Source organism: Schistocerca cancellata, chromosome 8, assembly GCF_023864275.1.
Source record: "Schistocerca cancellata isolate TAMUIC-IGC-003103 chromosome 8, iqSchCanc2.1, whole genome shotgun sequence".
Lineage (NCBI taxonomy): Eukaryota > Metazoa > Arthropoda > Insecta > Orthoptera > Acrididae > Schistocerca > Schistocerca cancellata.
The window spans coordinates 194647574-194661929 of record NC_064633.1 but is presented as its reverse complement, the minus strand read 5'-3'; the positions used below and the strand labels follow the sequence as shown (position 1 = coordinate 194661929).

The 14356-nt window shown below is 45.7% G+C and overlaps 1 protein-coding gene across 3 annotated transcripts in view; it reads right to left on the bottom strand.

Annotated features, from left to right (window-relative positions):
* LOC126094631 (glycine receptor subunit alpha-3) overlaps positions 1 to 14356 on the bottom strand; it is a 611226-nt gene that overhangs the window by 64515 nt on the left and 532355 nt on the right. For all 3 annotated transcript variants that reach the window (XM_049909117.1, XM_049909118.1, XM_049909115.1), the window contains exon 9: positions 5143 to 5283. In XM_049909117.1, coding sequence (XP_049765074.1) covers positions 5143 to 5283 — 141 coding nt within the window. The remainder of the gene's footprint in view (positions 1 to 5142; positions 5284 to 14356) is intronic.

Below are 14356 nucleotides of genomic sequence, written 5' to 3'. Positions count from 1 at the left end.
GTTAGAGCATCGTGGCCGCGCGGATAGGTCGCGTGGTTTGAGACGCTGTGTTACGGATTGCGCGGCCCCTCCCGCCGGAGGTTCGAGTCCTCCCTCGGGCATGTCTGTATGTGTTGTTCTTAGCATAAGTTAGTTTAAGTAGTGTGGAAGTCTAGGGACCGATGACCTCAGCAGTTTGGTCCCTTAGGAATTAACACAGATGTAAACATTTGTTAGAGCATCATATAGAATTTAAAGTAACTGTGTCAAAAACGTTTCCACATTCTTGGTAACAATTTTTCCCCTCTATTTCTTATACAGTATATACCGTGTATTTATATATTATATTTATCGACAATGTACACCGGCAGTTTATATGTGTGTCCAAACGTCTGTAATGGCACTGTGTAAAAATATGAGATATATCGGTGAAGGAATTTTCGAGATTTTCGGTAACAACATCTCCTCTTTAGATGTTACATATTTATTTGTAAATTACATATATTCAAAACAGATGCATAAAAACATATACATATTCATATGCAACGTTGTGTAAAGATTCCGAAGCAGTCTGTCCGGCAACCTTTCGAGTTTTGGGAGCACAGACATACGAAGACTCAGTTTTTGTGTGTAGATCGGCGTCAGTGTAGCCAGTGAGCGTTTCTACAGCAGTGACAATTTGTGCTTTGGGCCCTTATGGACGTGAATATCAGAGAAACAGCTTTTAGTAAATGTTCATTATATAGTATAGGCTTAGAGCACTCACAGAACTCGTACACAAAAAGATCAACAGATGTCAGGAGCGTGCTTTAATCTTAAAATCTACGGCGGTGTGTTTTAGACTGGGGATGGGAAAATTTTTCGAGCTCTCGATATATATTTTATCGATTTTTTTGTAATACACTCCTGGAAATGGCAAAAAGAACACATTGACACCGGTGTGTCAGACCCACCATACTTGCTCCGGACACTGCGAGAGGGCTGTACAAGCAATGATCACACGCACGGCACAGCGCACACACCAGGAACCGCGGTGTTGGCCGTCGAATGGCGCTAGCTGCGCAGCATTTGTGCACCGCCGCCGTCAGTGTCAGCCAGTTTGCCGTGGCATACGGAGCTCCATCGCAGTCTTTAACACTGGTAGCATGCCGCGACAGCGTGGACGTGAACCGTATGTGCAGTTGACGGACTTTGAGCGAGGGCGTATAGTGGGCATGCGGGAGGCCGGGTGGACGTACCGCCGAATTGCTCAACACGTGGGGCGTGAGGTCTCCACAGTACATCGATGTTGTCGCCAGTGGTCGGCGGAAGGTGCACGTGCCCGTCGACCTGGGACCGGACCGCAGCGACGCACGGATGCACGCCAAGACCGTAGGATCCTACGCAGTGCCGTAGGGGACCGCACCGCCACTTCCCAGCAAATTAGGGACACTGTTGCTCCTGGGGTATCGGCGAGGACCATTCGCAACCGTCTCCATGAAGCTGGGCTACGGTCCCGCACACCGTTAGGCCGTCTTCCGCTCACGCCCCAACATCGTGCAGCCCGCCTCCAGTGGTGTCGCGACAGGCGTGAATGGAGGGACGAATGGAGACGTGTCGTCTTCAGCGATGAGAGTCGCTTCTGCCTTGGTGCCAATGATGGTCGTATGCGTGTTTGGCGCCGTGCAGGTGAGCGCCACAATCAGGACTGCATACGACCGAGGCACACAGGGCCAACACCCGGCATCATGGCGTGGGGAGCGATCTCCTACACTGGCCGTACACCACTGGTGATCGTCGAGGGGACACTGAATAGTGCACGGTACATCCAAACCGTCATCGAACCCATCGTTATACCATTCCTAGACCGGCAAGGGAACTTGCTGTTCCAACAGGACAATGCACGTCCGCATGTATCCCGTGCCACCCAACGTGCTCTAGAAGGTGTAAGTCAACTACCCTGGCCAGCAAGATCTCCGGATCTGTCCCCCATTGAGCATGTTTGGGACTGGATGAAGCGTCGTCTCACGCGGTCTGCACGTCCAGCACGAACGCTGGTCCAACTGAGGCGCCAGGTGGAAATGGCATGGCAAGCCGTTCCACAGGACTACATCCAGCATCTCTACGATCGTCTCCATGGGAGAATAGCATCCTGCATTGCTGCGAAAGGTGGATATACACTGTACTAGTGCCGACATTGTGCATGCTCTGTTGCCTGTGTCTATGTGCCTGTGGTTCTGTCAGTGTGATCATGTGATGTATCTGACCCCAGGAATGTGTCAATAAAGTTTCCCCTTCCTGGGACAATGAATTCACGGTGTTCTTATTTCAATTTCCAGGTGTGTATTATATTTATCGACAATATACACCGGCAGTTTATATGTGTCTCCAAACGTCTATAATGGCACTGTGAAAAAATATGAGGTACATCGGTGAAGGAATTTTAGAGATTATCGGTAACAACATTTCCTCTTTAGATGTTACATATTTATTTGTAAATTACATATATTCAAAAACAGATGCATAAAAACATATACATATTGATATGCAACGCTGTTAAAGATCCCGAAGCAGTCGACCGGCAACCTTTCGAGTTTTGGGAGCACAGACATACGAAGGCTCAGTTTTTGTGTGTAGATCGACGTCAGTGTAGCCAGTGAGCGTTTCTACAGCAGTGACAATTTGTGCTTTTAGCCCTTATGGAAGTGAATATCAGAGAAACAGCTTTTAGTAAATGTTCATTATATAGTATAGGGTTAGAGCACTCACAGAACTCGTACACAAAAAGATCAACAGATGTCAGGAGCGTGCTTTAATCTTAAAATCTACGGCGGTGTGTTTTAGACTGGGAAAATTTTTCGAGCTGTCGATATATATTTTATCGATTTTTTTGTAAGACATAGATGTTATCGAGACGGAAATATCAGTATTTTGATACATCGATACTTTTGACCCACACCCGTGGTAGAAAAGTCTCGAAAGTGAAACATTTCTGATATGTGTTCTGCTCAAAAATATTGTACTCAGCATAAACATATCATCTAACAAGAGTCCATAATCCATTAAATATCAGTTCAGTAATGTGTATGACTTTTGTGCCGAGTCTACGTTACTTTTACAGTACGTTTATCTTTTCTTGATCCAGGAACTTAGGGGGTAGGGAAAGGGCACATTCTGCCTCATGGATTAGAGCAGGGGGTGGTAATTTCCAACATTCTTATACAGTGCTGTCACCAAACGTGTTCGTTTTGCACCTTGTACCTATCATTTGCAATGGCAGAAATGACGCACGGAAGTAACAAACTGTCCTGGATATGCAGTACAGATACATTCTTGTTCAAGTCTGGTGCTAATTTATAGTACTGAATATCAAATTCAATTAAGTCCACGTAAGGCATTTACTGTAGGAGTGCAAAGGTTGTTAGTAGGTGGAATGGGCTAGAAATCTGCCGATGAGAAATATACAAGGGGCGTTTGAAAAGTCCATGCAAAAATAAAAACAACTTAAGTGTTTGGGGAAACTTTTTTTATTTTTCGACACAGTCTCCTTTTAGATTTATATAGTCTCCTTTTAGACTTATACACTTCGTCCAACGCTGTTATAATATTTTGACCCCTTCCGAATAATAGGAATTGTCCAAGCCTGCAAAATAACTATTAGTTGCTGCAATCACTTCCTCGTTTGAATAAAATCTTTGTGCTGCCAGCCATTACTTCAAATTTGGGAACAAATAGTAGTCCGGGGGAGCCAAGTCCGGAAAACAGGGGGGATGTGAAACGAGTTGGAATCCTACTTCCATTAATTTTGTGACCACAACTGCTGAGGTGTGTGCTGGTGCATTGTTGTGATGGAAAAGAACTTTTTTGCGGTCAAATTGCCGGGGTCTTTCTTGCAGCTCGGTTTTCAAACGGTCCAATAACGGGGAATAATATTTACCTGTAATAGTTTTCCCCTTTTGCACGTAGTCGATGAAGATTATCCCTTACGAATCCCAAAAGACAGTCACCATAACCTTTCCAGCCGAAGGACTGTCTTCGCCTTTTTTGGTGCAGATTCTCCCTTGGTAACCCATTGTTTAGATTGTTGTTTGGTCTCAGGAGTATAGTAATGTATGCATGTTTCATCCACAGTGACGAAACGACGCTTAAAGTCCTGCGGATTCTTCCTGAACAGCTGCAACCCTTCCTTGCAACACTTCACACGATTTCCTTTTTGGTCAAGTGTGAGCATTCGCGGTCGCCATCTTGCGGATGCTTTCTCATGTCCAAATGTTTATGCAAAATATTACGTACCCGTTTATTCGAGATGCCCATGGCACTAGCAATGTCACGCACCTTATCTCTTCTGTCATCCATCACCATATCATGGATTTTATAAATGATTTATGGAGTCGTAACCTCCACAGGGCGTCCGGAACGTTCAGAATCACTTGTGCCCATATGGCCATTCCGAAAATTTTGAAACCAGTTATAAAATGTTCTAATCGAAAGTGTAGAGTCACCGTAATGTTCATCAAGCTTCTCTTTAGTCTCCTGAGGCGTTTTGCCTTACATAAAGTAATGTTTAATCACCACACGAATTTCTTTGTCGTCCATTTTTTGACAATCACTCGACTTCCTTGACTCACACGGATGCCAAAAACAAAGAAATAGACCAATATTGCTGAAACTTGCTACCAACTAAACATGATCTCGATACACGCCGGTGGTGCCATCTCTCGGACTTTGCATGGACTTTTCAAACGCCCCTCGTAGTGTCTATGAGTCAAGGAAACACAGACAATGAAATATATCACATTCGATATTTAATATCTATTGACTGAAATTACGATTAATTACATACAAGCGACTTGTATCGTTTTTGTACTGCTAGAATCAACATTTTGATATATCGATATTTTTGGACGTCCCTACTTTAGGCCCTTACAGTTGTCAGCGCCTCATTTAATGATATGTTCATGGAAAAATGTAGAGCGATTAATCGTGAGTGTATCAGGGAGACCGGAGTATGCTGCAGGAAGGAAGGAAATTTGTGTTTAACATGGATCGAGTAAGGGAAATCACGGAAAACCTAAATCTGGGCAGCTGGACGCGAGTTAGAACAGTCCGCCATCCACAGTGTGATATCCACTGCGCTGCCGCGCTCTGTTATGTTGTAGGAAGCGCAGGTGTTGGCGTACATACCATGGGCAGCAGGCGTGGCAGGTTGACGCCGCGGTGGGACTTCTCTCGCTGGTAGCGGACCTCCAACACCTTCACCACGACGAACTCGCCCAGCGCCGCGAAAACGAACACCATGCAGCCGGCCATCCAGAGGTCCAGCGCCTGCGGACACACAACTATATTTGTACCTGTCATACACTGAAGCGCCAAACACACTGGTATAGGCATGCGTATTCAAATACAGAGCTATGTAAACAGGCAGGATATGGCGCCGCGGGCGGCAACGCCTATACAAGACAACGTCTGGCACAGTTAGATCGGTTACTGCTGCTACAATGGCACGTTATCCAGATTGAAGTGTGTTTGAACGTGTGTTATAGTCGGCGCACTAGCGATGGGACACAGCATCTCCGAGGTAGCGATGTGGGGATTTTCCCGTACGACCATTTCACGAGTGTACCGTGAACATCAGCAGTCCGATAGAACATCAAATCTCCGACATCGCTGCGGCCGGAAAAAGATCCTACAAGATCGGGACTAAACACGACTGCAAAGACTCGTTCAACGTGATAGGAGTGCAACCCTTCCGCAGATTGCTGCAGATTTCAATGCTGGGCCATCAACAAGTGAAGCTTTACGCTTCTCCTGGGCTCGACAACACCGGCATTGGACTGTTGATGGCTGGAAACATGTTGCCATGTCGGACGAGTCTCGTTTCAAATTGTAATTAGTGGATGGATGTATACGGGTATGGAGACAACCCCATGAAGTTATGGTCTCTGTATGTCAGCAGGGGACTGTTCAGGCTGGTGGAGGCTCTGTAATGGAGTGGGGCGTGTGCAGTTCGAGTGATATGGGACCCCTGAAACATCTAGATACGACTCTGACAGGTGACAGGTACGTAAGCATCCTGTCTCATCACCTGCATCCATTCATGTCCATTGTTCATTCCGACGGACTTGGGCAATTCCAGCAGGACATTGCGACACCCCATACGTCTAGAATTGTTACAGAGTGGCTCCAGAAACACTATTCTGAGTTTAAACACTTCCGCTTGAGCTTATCTGGGATGCCTTACAACGTGCTGTTCGGAAGAGATCTCCACTCCCTTGTACTCTTACGGATTTATGGGCAGCCCTGTGTTTAATAAACACGACTAATAAACATAACAGACTTTAGTCATCAAAAATACATTCTTCGTAACTATTTACAATAGTCTGTCAACGCTTTCGAAACTTTTAGATTCTGTGACTGTAGAAACTAGGTGGTTTTTGACAAAGAACTCGTCGAACTATGTTCGGAGCACATTTCCACCCGGAAAGCAAGCTCCTTGAAGGTTGTTCCTTAGAGAGCGGAAAAGATGGAAACTGAGGGCGCAATATCAGGTGACTAAGCTGGTTGCGGAGTGACTTCCCAACCAAACTCCTGTATAGTGTTTTTTGACAGTTTATTAGAATGCGGGCTGGAGTTATAGTGGAGCAGTATCACGTCACAGAGCCTTCCCGGTCGTTGTTCTTGAACTGTGTCTGCAGTACGTCTCAGTTGTTGACAGTAAATGTCAGCAATGATGTCACACCTTGGGGAAGCAACTCCACAGCACGCCGTCGCTTTCCACCAGAAGCATAACATTATGTTTTCTGGTTGCACGCAGGTCTTTGTGCGGGGAGCTGCTTCTTTGTTTGGATTCAACCATTCCTTTATTTTCCTGATGTTAGTATGAAAACACCATTTCTAGTCACCAGTAACGACGAAGGATAGGAATGCTCGGTGTTGTTCACGAGTCAATCGATGACGACTGGGCACTGATTTTTATGATTGTGGCTTAGAGCATGCGGTACCCATATACACTATTTTTGAACCTTGCCCCTGCGCGGAAATGTCACACGATGATGGAATGATCACAGTTCGTTACATTTGCCAATTTTCGAATACATTGACGCGGATCATTGTGCATTAATACATTTAGATCTTCATCAAACCCGGAAAGTCTCCCTGAACGTGGAGAGTCACTAATGTCAAAACGATCCTCCTGAAAACGACAAACCTATTTTTCTGCGCAGATGTTTCTGGCTGCCTCCCCTGCTGTCATCCTTTTATTGATCTCAAACAGAGAATATATCGGAAAAGTTTCGATTTCTCCACTTGGCACTCCATTTTCTAGCCTCCACAGCTCCACTCATTATCTCCAAAGGACGATCACTTAAGTCAATGTGAGAGCTTATTAACAGATAACACATGTATTGCCCTATATTATGTTATAAATAAATATTCCCATCCTATCCTACTGCCCCTTACAATCATAGCACTATTTAGAAAGCTGTATGATGTCGACAGATGAAAATACTTTACGATATAAAGCTTACAAGATGTATATCATTGGTGTGCACTATCTTTGCTACGTGCACAGGCACTATCTTTAGTAAATGTATTTTCGCGCCAACAGACTTAGCTCCACATGTTGTCAGTGCACATGTGCTTTTATTTGTGATAGATTATTAGATCGATGGTAACATTGACAATACAGCACATATTTAACAACATTTTACGATGTAATAAGTGTCGTACTCTTCGGATCTTGTGGGACTCTCGCAGTCAAAAGGCTGTATTTTGAGGACGATATGTAGTCTTATATTCTGACAGAATGTAAGTTATGTACATTTCTCCCCAATTTCGATAATTACGCTACTATCTTAATGAAATATTTGTTTAATTATGTATATACACCCCGTGATTCATTTTTGTATTTTTTATGTTCAGGTAATTTTTGCAGTGTTAGTTAAAATCGTAATAATAAATATTTCATACAGTCAACGGCGACTATGATGTCTTTTAAGAAAAAAATGACAATACATAAACTCAGATAGCAACAGTGAACTACAAATGAAAAATTACAATCTGCAAACAAACCCACAGCAACTGGAGTAACAAGATGCATGGGAAAAACGCTACTAACTTACGCACCAATAGTATATATATATATATATATATATATATATATATATATATATATATATATTGCCTGCCCGTGCGGTCTAATGCACGAATGCACGGCTTTCCAGATTGGGAAGAAGCGCCTGGTCCCCAACACGAATCCGCCCGGCGGACTTGTGTTGAGGTCCGGTGATCCAGTCAGTGTGTGGAAGGTTTTTAGGCGGTTTCCCATCTGTCTCGGCGAATGCGAGCTGGTTCCTCTTATTCCGCCTCAGCAACACTATGTCGGCGATTGCTGCACAAACAAGTTCTCCACATACGCATACACCACCACTACTCTACCACGAAAACATAGGGGTTACAATCGTCTGGTGTGAGACGTTCCCTGGGGGGTCCACCGGGGGCCGAACCGCACAATAACCCTGGGTTCGGTGTGGGGCAGCGGAGAGGTGAAGTGGACTGCGGTAGTCGTCGTGGGGTTGTGGACCACTGCGGCCGCGGTGGGGACGGAGCCTCTCCGTCGTTTCTAGGTCCTCGGTTAACATACTATATATATATATATATATATATATATATATATATATATATATATATAGGGTTATTACAAATGATTGAAGCGATTTCACAGCTCTACAATAACTTTATTATTTGAGATATTTTCACAATGCTTTGCACACACATAGAAAAACTCAAAAAGTTTTTTTAGGCATTCACAAATGTTCGATATGTGCCCCTTTAGTGATTCGGCAGACATCAAGCCGATTATCAAGTTCCTCCCACACTCGGCACAGCATGTCCCCATCAACGAGTTCGAAAGCATCGTTGATGAGAGCTCGCAGTTCTGGCACTTTTCTTGGCAGAGTAGGTTTAAACACTGAATCTTTCACATAACTCCACAGAACCACAGAAAGAAATCGCATGGGGTTAAGTCAGGAGAGCGTGGAGGCCATGACATGAATTGCTGATCATGATCTCCACCACGACCGATCCATCGGTTTTCCAATCTCCTGTTTAAGAAATGCCGGACATCATGATGGAAGTGCGGTGGAGCACCATCCTGTTGAAAGACGAAGTCGGCGCTGTCGGTCTCCAGTTGTGGCATGAGCCAATTTTCCAGCATGTCCAGATACACGTGTCCTGTAACGTTTTTTTTGCAGAAGAAAAAGGGGCCGTAAACTTTAAACCGTGAGATTGCACAAAACACGTTAACTTCTGGTGAATTGCGAATTTGCTGCACGAATGCGTGAGAATTCTCTACCGCCCAGATTCGCACATTGTGTCTGTTCACTTCACCATTAAGAAAAAATTGTTGCTTCATCACTGAAAACAAGTTTCGCACTGAACGCATCCTCTTCCATGAGCTGTGGCAACCGCGCCGAAAATTCAAAGCGTTTGACTTTGTCATCGGGTGTCAGGGCTTGTAGCAATTGTAAACGGTAAGGCTTCTGCTTTAGCCTTTTCCGTAAGATTTTCCAAACCGTCGGCTGTGGTACGTTTAGCTCCCTGCTTGCTTTATTCGTCGGCTTCCGCGGGCTACGCGTGAAACTTGCCCGCACGCGTTCAACCGTTGCTTCGCTCACTGCAGGCCGACCCGTTGATTTCCCCTTACAGAGGCATCCAGAAGCTTTAAACTGCGCATACCATCGCCGAACGGAGTTAGCAGTTGGTGGATCTTTGTTGAACTACGTCCTGAAGTGTCGTTGCACTGTTATGACTGACTGATGTGAGTGTATTTTAAGCACGACATACGCTTTCTCGGCTCCTGTCGCCATTTTGTCTCACTGCGCTCTCGAGCGCTCTGGCGGCAGAAACCTGAAGTGCGGCTTCAGCCGAACAAAACTTTATGAGTTTTTCTACGTATCTGTAGTGTGTCGTGACCATATGTCAATGAATGGAGCTACAGTGAATTTATGAAATCGCTTCAATCATTTGTAATAGCCCTATATATATAGATAACGTCGGGTTTCTATAAGGCTTTTTGCGAATGATTATGTTGTATACAGAGAAGTCACAATGCTACAAAATTGCAGCATGCTGCAGGAAGACCTGGAGAGGATTGGATTGGTGTTTGGTGCAGGGATTGGCATTTCAGCCTCAGCTTAAACAAATGTAAAGTATTGCTCATAAATAGGCCATTATCGTATCATTGCACGATTGTTGAAAAATCACCGCAACGAGTCACATACGTAAAATATCTAGGAATATGTGTAAGGAGTGAGTTAATGTGGAATTATGACATACAACTAATCATAGATGGATACCAGAGAGAGATTCATTGGAAGAATTTCTGTAAGAGTAGTCCACCCACAAAGGAAGTAGTTTACAAAGCCCCCGTTCGACCGACACTTGAATACTTTTCATCGGCCTGAGATCTGTACCAGGTAGGACTGCTAGAGGAAATGCGGAAGATACAAGGAAGACCCGCAGTAAGCCCGAAAGCGTCACGGAAATGCTCAGCCAACTCGAGTGGCAGACGCTGCAAAGAGAAGTGTTCTCTGTCACGGAGCTGTTTATGGTTAAACTATCGAGAGCGTAGGTTGCTAGAAGAGGCAACCAATAAATTGTTCCCTCCTACGTATATCTCGCGAAAAGACCGTGAAGGTAAAAATAATGAGCTTCGAGTTCACACCGAAGGCCATTATAGACTGGAAGAGGAAAAGGGGGAAGTGACGATGGTAAACCAAGTTCCCTCCGCCACACACCGTAAGGATATTTTTTGGGTATAGATATAGATTAAGGTGAGTCACTAGTTGATCTCGATAGGGATTTGGAAGGAAGTGAACGTGACCTAGAAACCTGTTAAGAATTTGCACCGATCACAGTAACGTACAGTAATCGAGAACAGCTGCCAACATGAGTAACGTAGAAGTAAACATCCTCGAAGTAGTGAAGCTACTTAAATCACTTAATAAAAGCAAGTCTTCTGGTCCAGACTGTGTTCCAATTAGGTTCTTTTCGCAGTTTGCTTATGCATTAGCTTCATCGTTAACAATCATATACAACCGCTCGCCCGACGAAAGATCCGTACTCAAATACTGGAAAGTTGCACAGGTCACACCGATATTCAAGAAAGGTAGTAGGAGTAATCCACTAAATTACAGGCCCGTGTCGTTAACGTCGATATGCAGCAGGATTTTAGAACATATATTGTGTTCGAACATTATGAATTACACAGTCAACATGGTTTAGAAAACATCGTTATTGTTCAAATGGTTCAAATGGCTCTGACCACTATGGGACTTAACATCTGAGGTCATCAGTCCCCTAGAACTTAGAACTACTTAAACCTAATTAACCTAAGGACAGCACACACATCCATGCCCGAGGCAGGATTCGAACCTGCGACAGTAGCAGTCGCGCGGTTCCGGACTGAAGCGCCTAGAACCGCTCGGCCACCGCGGCCGGCCATCGTTATTGTGAAACACAACTAGCTCTTCATTCAAATGAAGTGTTGAGTGCTATTGACAAGGGATTTCAAACTGATACCATATTTCTGGATTTCCGGAAGGCTTTTGACATTGTACCACACAAGCGGCTCGTAGTGAAATTGCGTGCTTATGGAATATCGTCTCAGTTATGTGACTGGATTTGTCATTTACTGTCAGAGAGATCACAGTTCGTAGTAATTGATGGAAAGTCATCGAGTAAAACAGAAGTGATTTCTGGCGTTCCACAAGGTGGTGTTATAGGCCCTTTGCTGTTCCTTATCTACACTCCTGGAAATGGAAAAAAGAACACATTGACACCGGTGTGTCAGACCCACCATACTTGCTCCGGACACTGCGAGAGGGCTGTACAAGCAATGATCACACGCACGGCACAGCGGACACACCAGGAACCGCGGTGTTGGCCGTCGAATGGCGCTAGCTGCGCAGCATTTGTGCACCGCCGCCGTCAGTGTCAGCCAGTTTGCCGTGGCATACGGAGCTCCATCGCAGTCTTTAACACTGGTAGCATGCCGCGACAGCGTGGACGTGAACCGTATGTGCAGTTGACGGACTTTGAGCGAGGGCGTATAGTGGGCATGCGGGAGGCCGGGTGGACGTACCGCCGAATTGCTCAACACGTGGGGCGTGAGGTCTCCACAGTACATCGATGTTGTCGCCAGTGGTCGGCGGAAGGTGCACGTGCCCGTCGACCTGGGACCGGACCGCAGCGACGCACGGATGCACGCCAAGACCGTAGGATCCTACGCAGTGCCGTAGGGGACCGCACCGCCACTTCCCAGCAAATTAGGGACACTGTTGCTCCTGGGGTATCGGCGAGGACCATTCGCAACCGTCTCCATGAAGCTGGGCTACGGTCCCGCACACCGTTAGGCCGTCTTCCGCTCACGCCCCAACATCGTGCAGCCCGCCTCCAGTGGTGTCGCGACAGGCGTGAATGGAGGGACGAATGGAGACGTGTCGTCTTCAGCGATGAGAGTCGCTTCTGCCTTGGTGCCAATGATGGTCGTATGCGTGTTTGGCGCCGTGCAGGTGAGCGCCACAATCAGGACTGCATACGACCGAGGCACACAGGGCCAACACCCGGCATCATGGTGTGGGGAGCGATCTCCTACACTGGCCGTACACCACTGGTGATCGTCGAGGGGACACTGAATAGTGCACGGTACATCCAAACCGTCATCGAACCAATCGTTCTACCATTCCTAGACCGGCAAGGGAACTTGCTGTTCCAACAGGACAATGCACGTCCGCATGTATCCCGTGCCACCCAACGTGCTCTAGAAGGTGTAAGTCAACTACCCTGGCCAGCAAGATCTCCGGATCTGTCCCCCATTGAGCATGTTTGGGACTGGATGAAGCGTCGTCTCACGCGGTCTGCACGTCCAGCACGAACGCTGGTCCAACTGAGGCGCCAGGTGGAAATGGCATGGCAAGCCGTTCCACAGGACTACATCCAGCATCTCTACGATCGTCTCCATGGGAGAATAGCAGCCTGCATTGCTGCGAAAGGTGGATATACACTGTACTAGTGCCGACATTGTGCATGCTCTGTTGCCTGTGTCTATGTGCCTGTGGTTCTGTCAGTGTGATCATGTGATGTATCTGACCCCAGGAATGTGTCAATAAAGTTTCCCCTTCCTGGGACAATGAATTCACGGTGTTCTTATTTCAATTTCCAGGAGTGTATATAAACGATTTGGGAGAGAATCTGTGTAGCCGTCTTCGGTTGTTTGCAGATAACGCTGTCGTTTATCGACCAATAAAGTCATCAGAAGACCAAAACAAACTGCAAAACGATTTAGAAAAGATATCTGAATGGTGCGAAAAGTGGCAGTTAACCGTAATTGCCGGCCGGAGTGGCCGAGCGGTTCTAGGCGCTACTGTCTGGAACCGCGCGACCGCTACGGTCGCAGGTTCGAATCCTGCCTCGGGCATGGATGTGTGTGACGTCCTTAGGTTAGTTAGGTTTAAGTAGTTCTAAGTTCTAGGGGACTGATGACCTCAGCTGTTAAGTCCCATAGTGCTCAGAGCCATTTGAACCATTTTTTTACCGTAATTAAAGAAAAGTGTGAGGTCATCCACATGAGTGTTAAAAGAAACTTGTTAAACTTCGGTTGGACGATAAATCAGTCTAATCTAAAAGCCGTAAATTCAACTAAATACCTAGGTATTACAATTACGAACAAGTTATATTGGAAGGAACACATAGAAAATGTTGTGGGGAAGGCTAACCAAAGACTGCGTTTTATTGGCAGGACACTTATAAAACGTAACAGACCTACTAAGGAGACTGCCTACACTAAGCTTGTCCGTCCTCTTTTAGATTACTGCTGCGCGGTGTGGGATCCTTACCAGATAGGAGTGACAGATTACATCGAAAAAGTTCAAAGAAAGACAGCACGTTTTGTATTATCGCGAAATATGGAAGAGAGTGTCACAGAAATGATACAGGATTTGGGCTGGACATGATTAAAAGAAAGGCTTTTTTGGTTGCGACGGAATATTCTGGCGAAATTCCCAATCACCAACTTTCTCCTCCGAATGCGAAAATATTTTGCTGAAACCGACCTACATAGGGAGAAACGATCACCAAGATAAAATAAGGGAAATCAGAGCTCGTACGGAAAGATGTAGGTGTTCATTCTTTCCGCGCGCTATCCGAGATTGGAATAATAAAGAATTGTGAAGGTGGTTCGATGAACCCTCTGTCAGGCACTTAAATGTGATTTGCAGAGTATCCATGCAGATGTAGATGTACAAGAAGTACCGTGGGTTTAACATCCTTTAACGTCATGCGCAACCGTAACTGAGGATGTCGTTGGGTCAACGTGGGAACACGTATGGTCTGTCTGCCG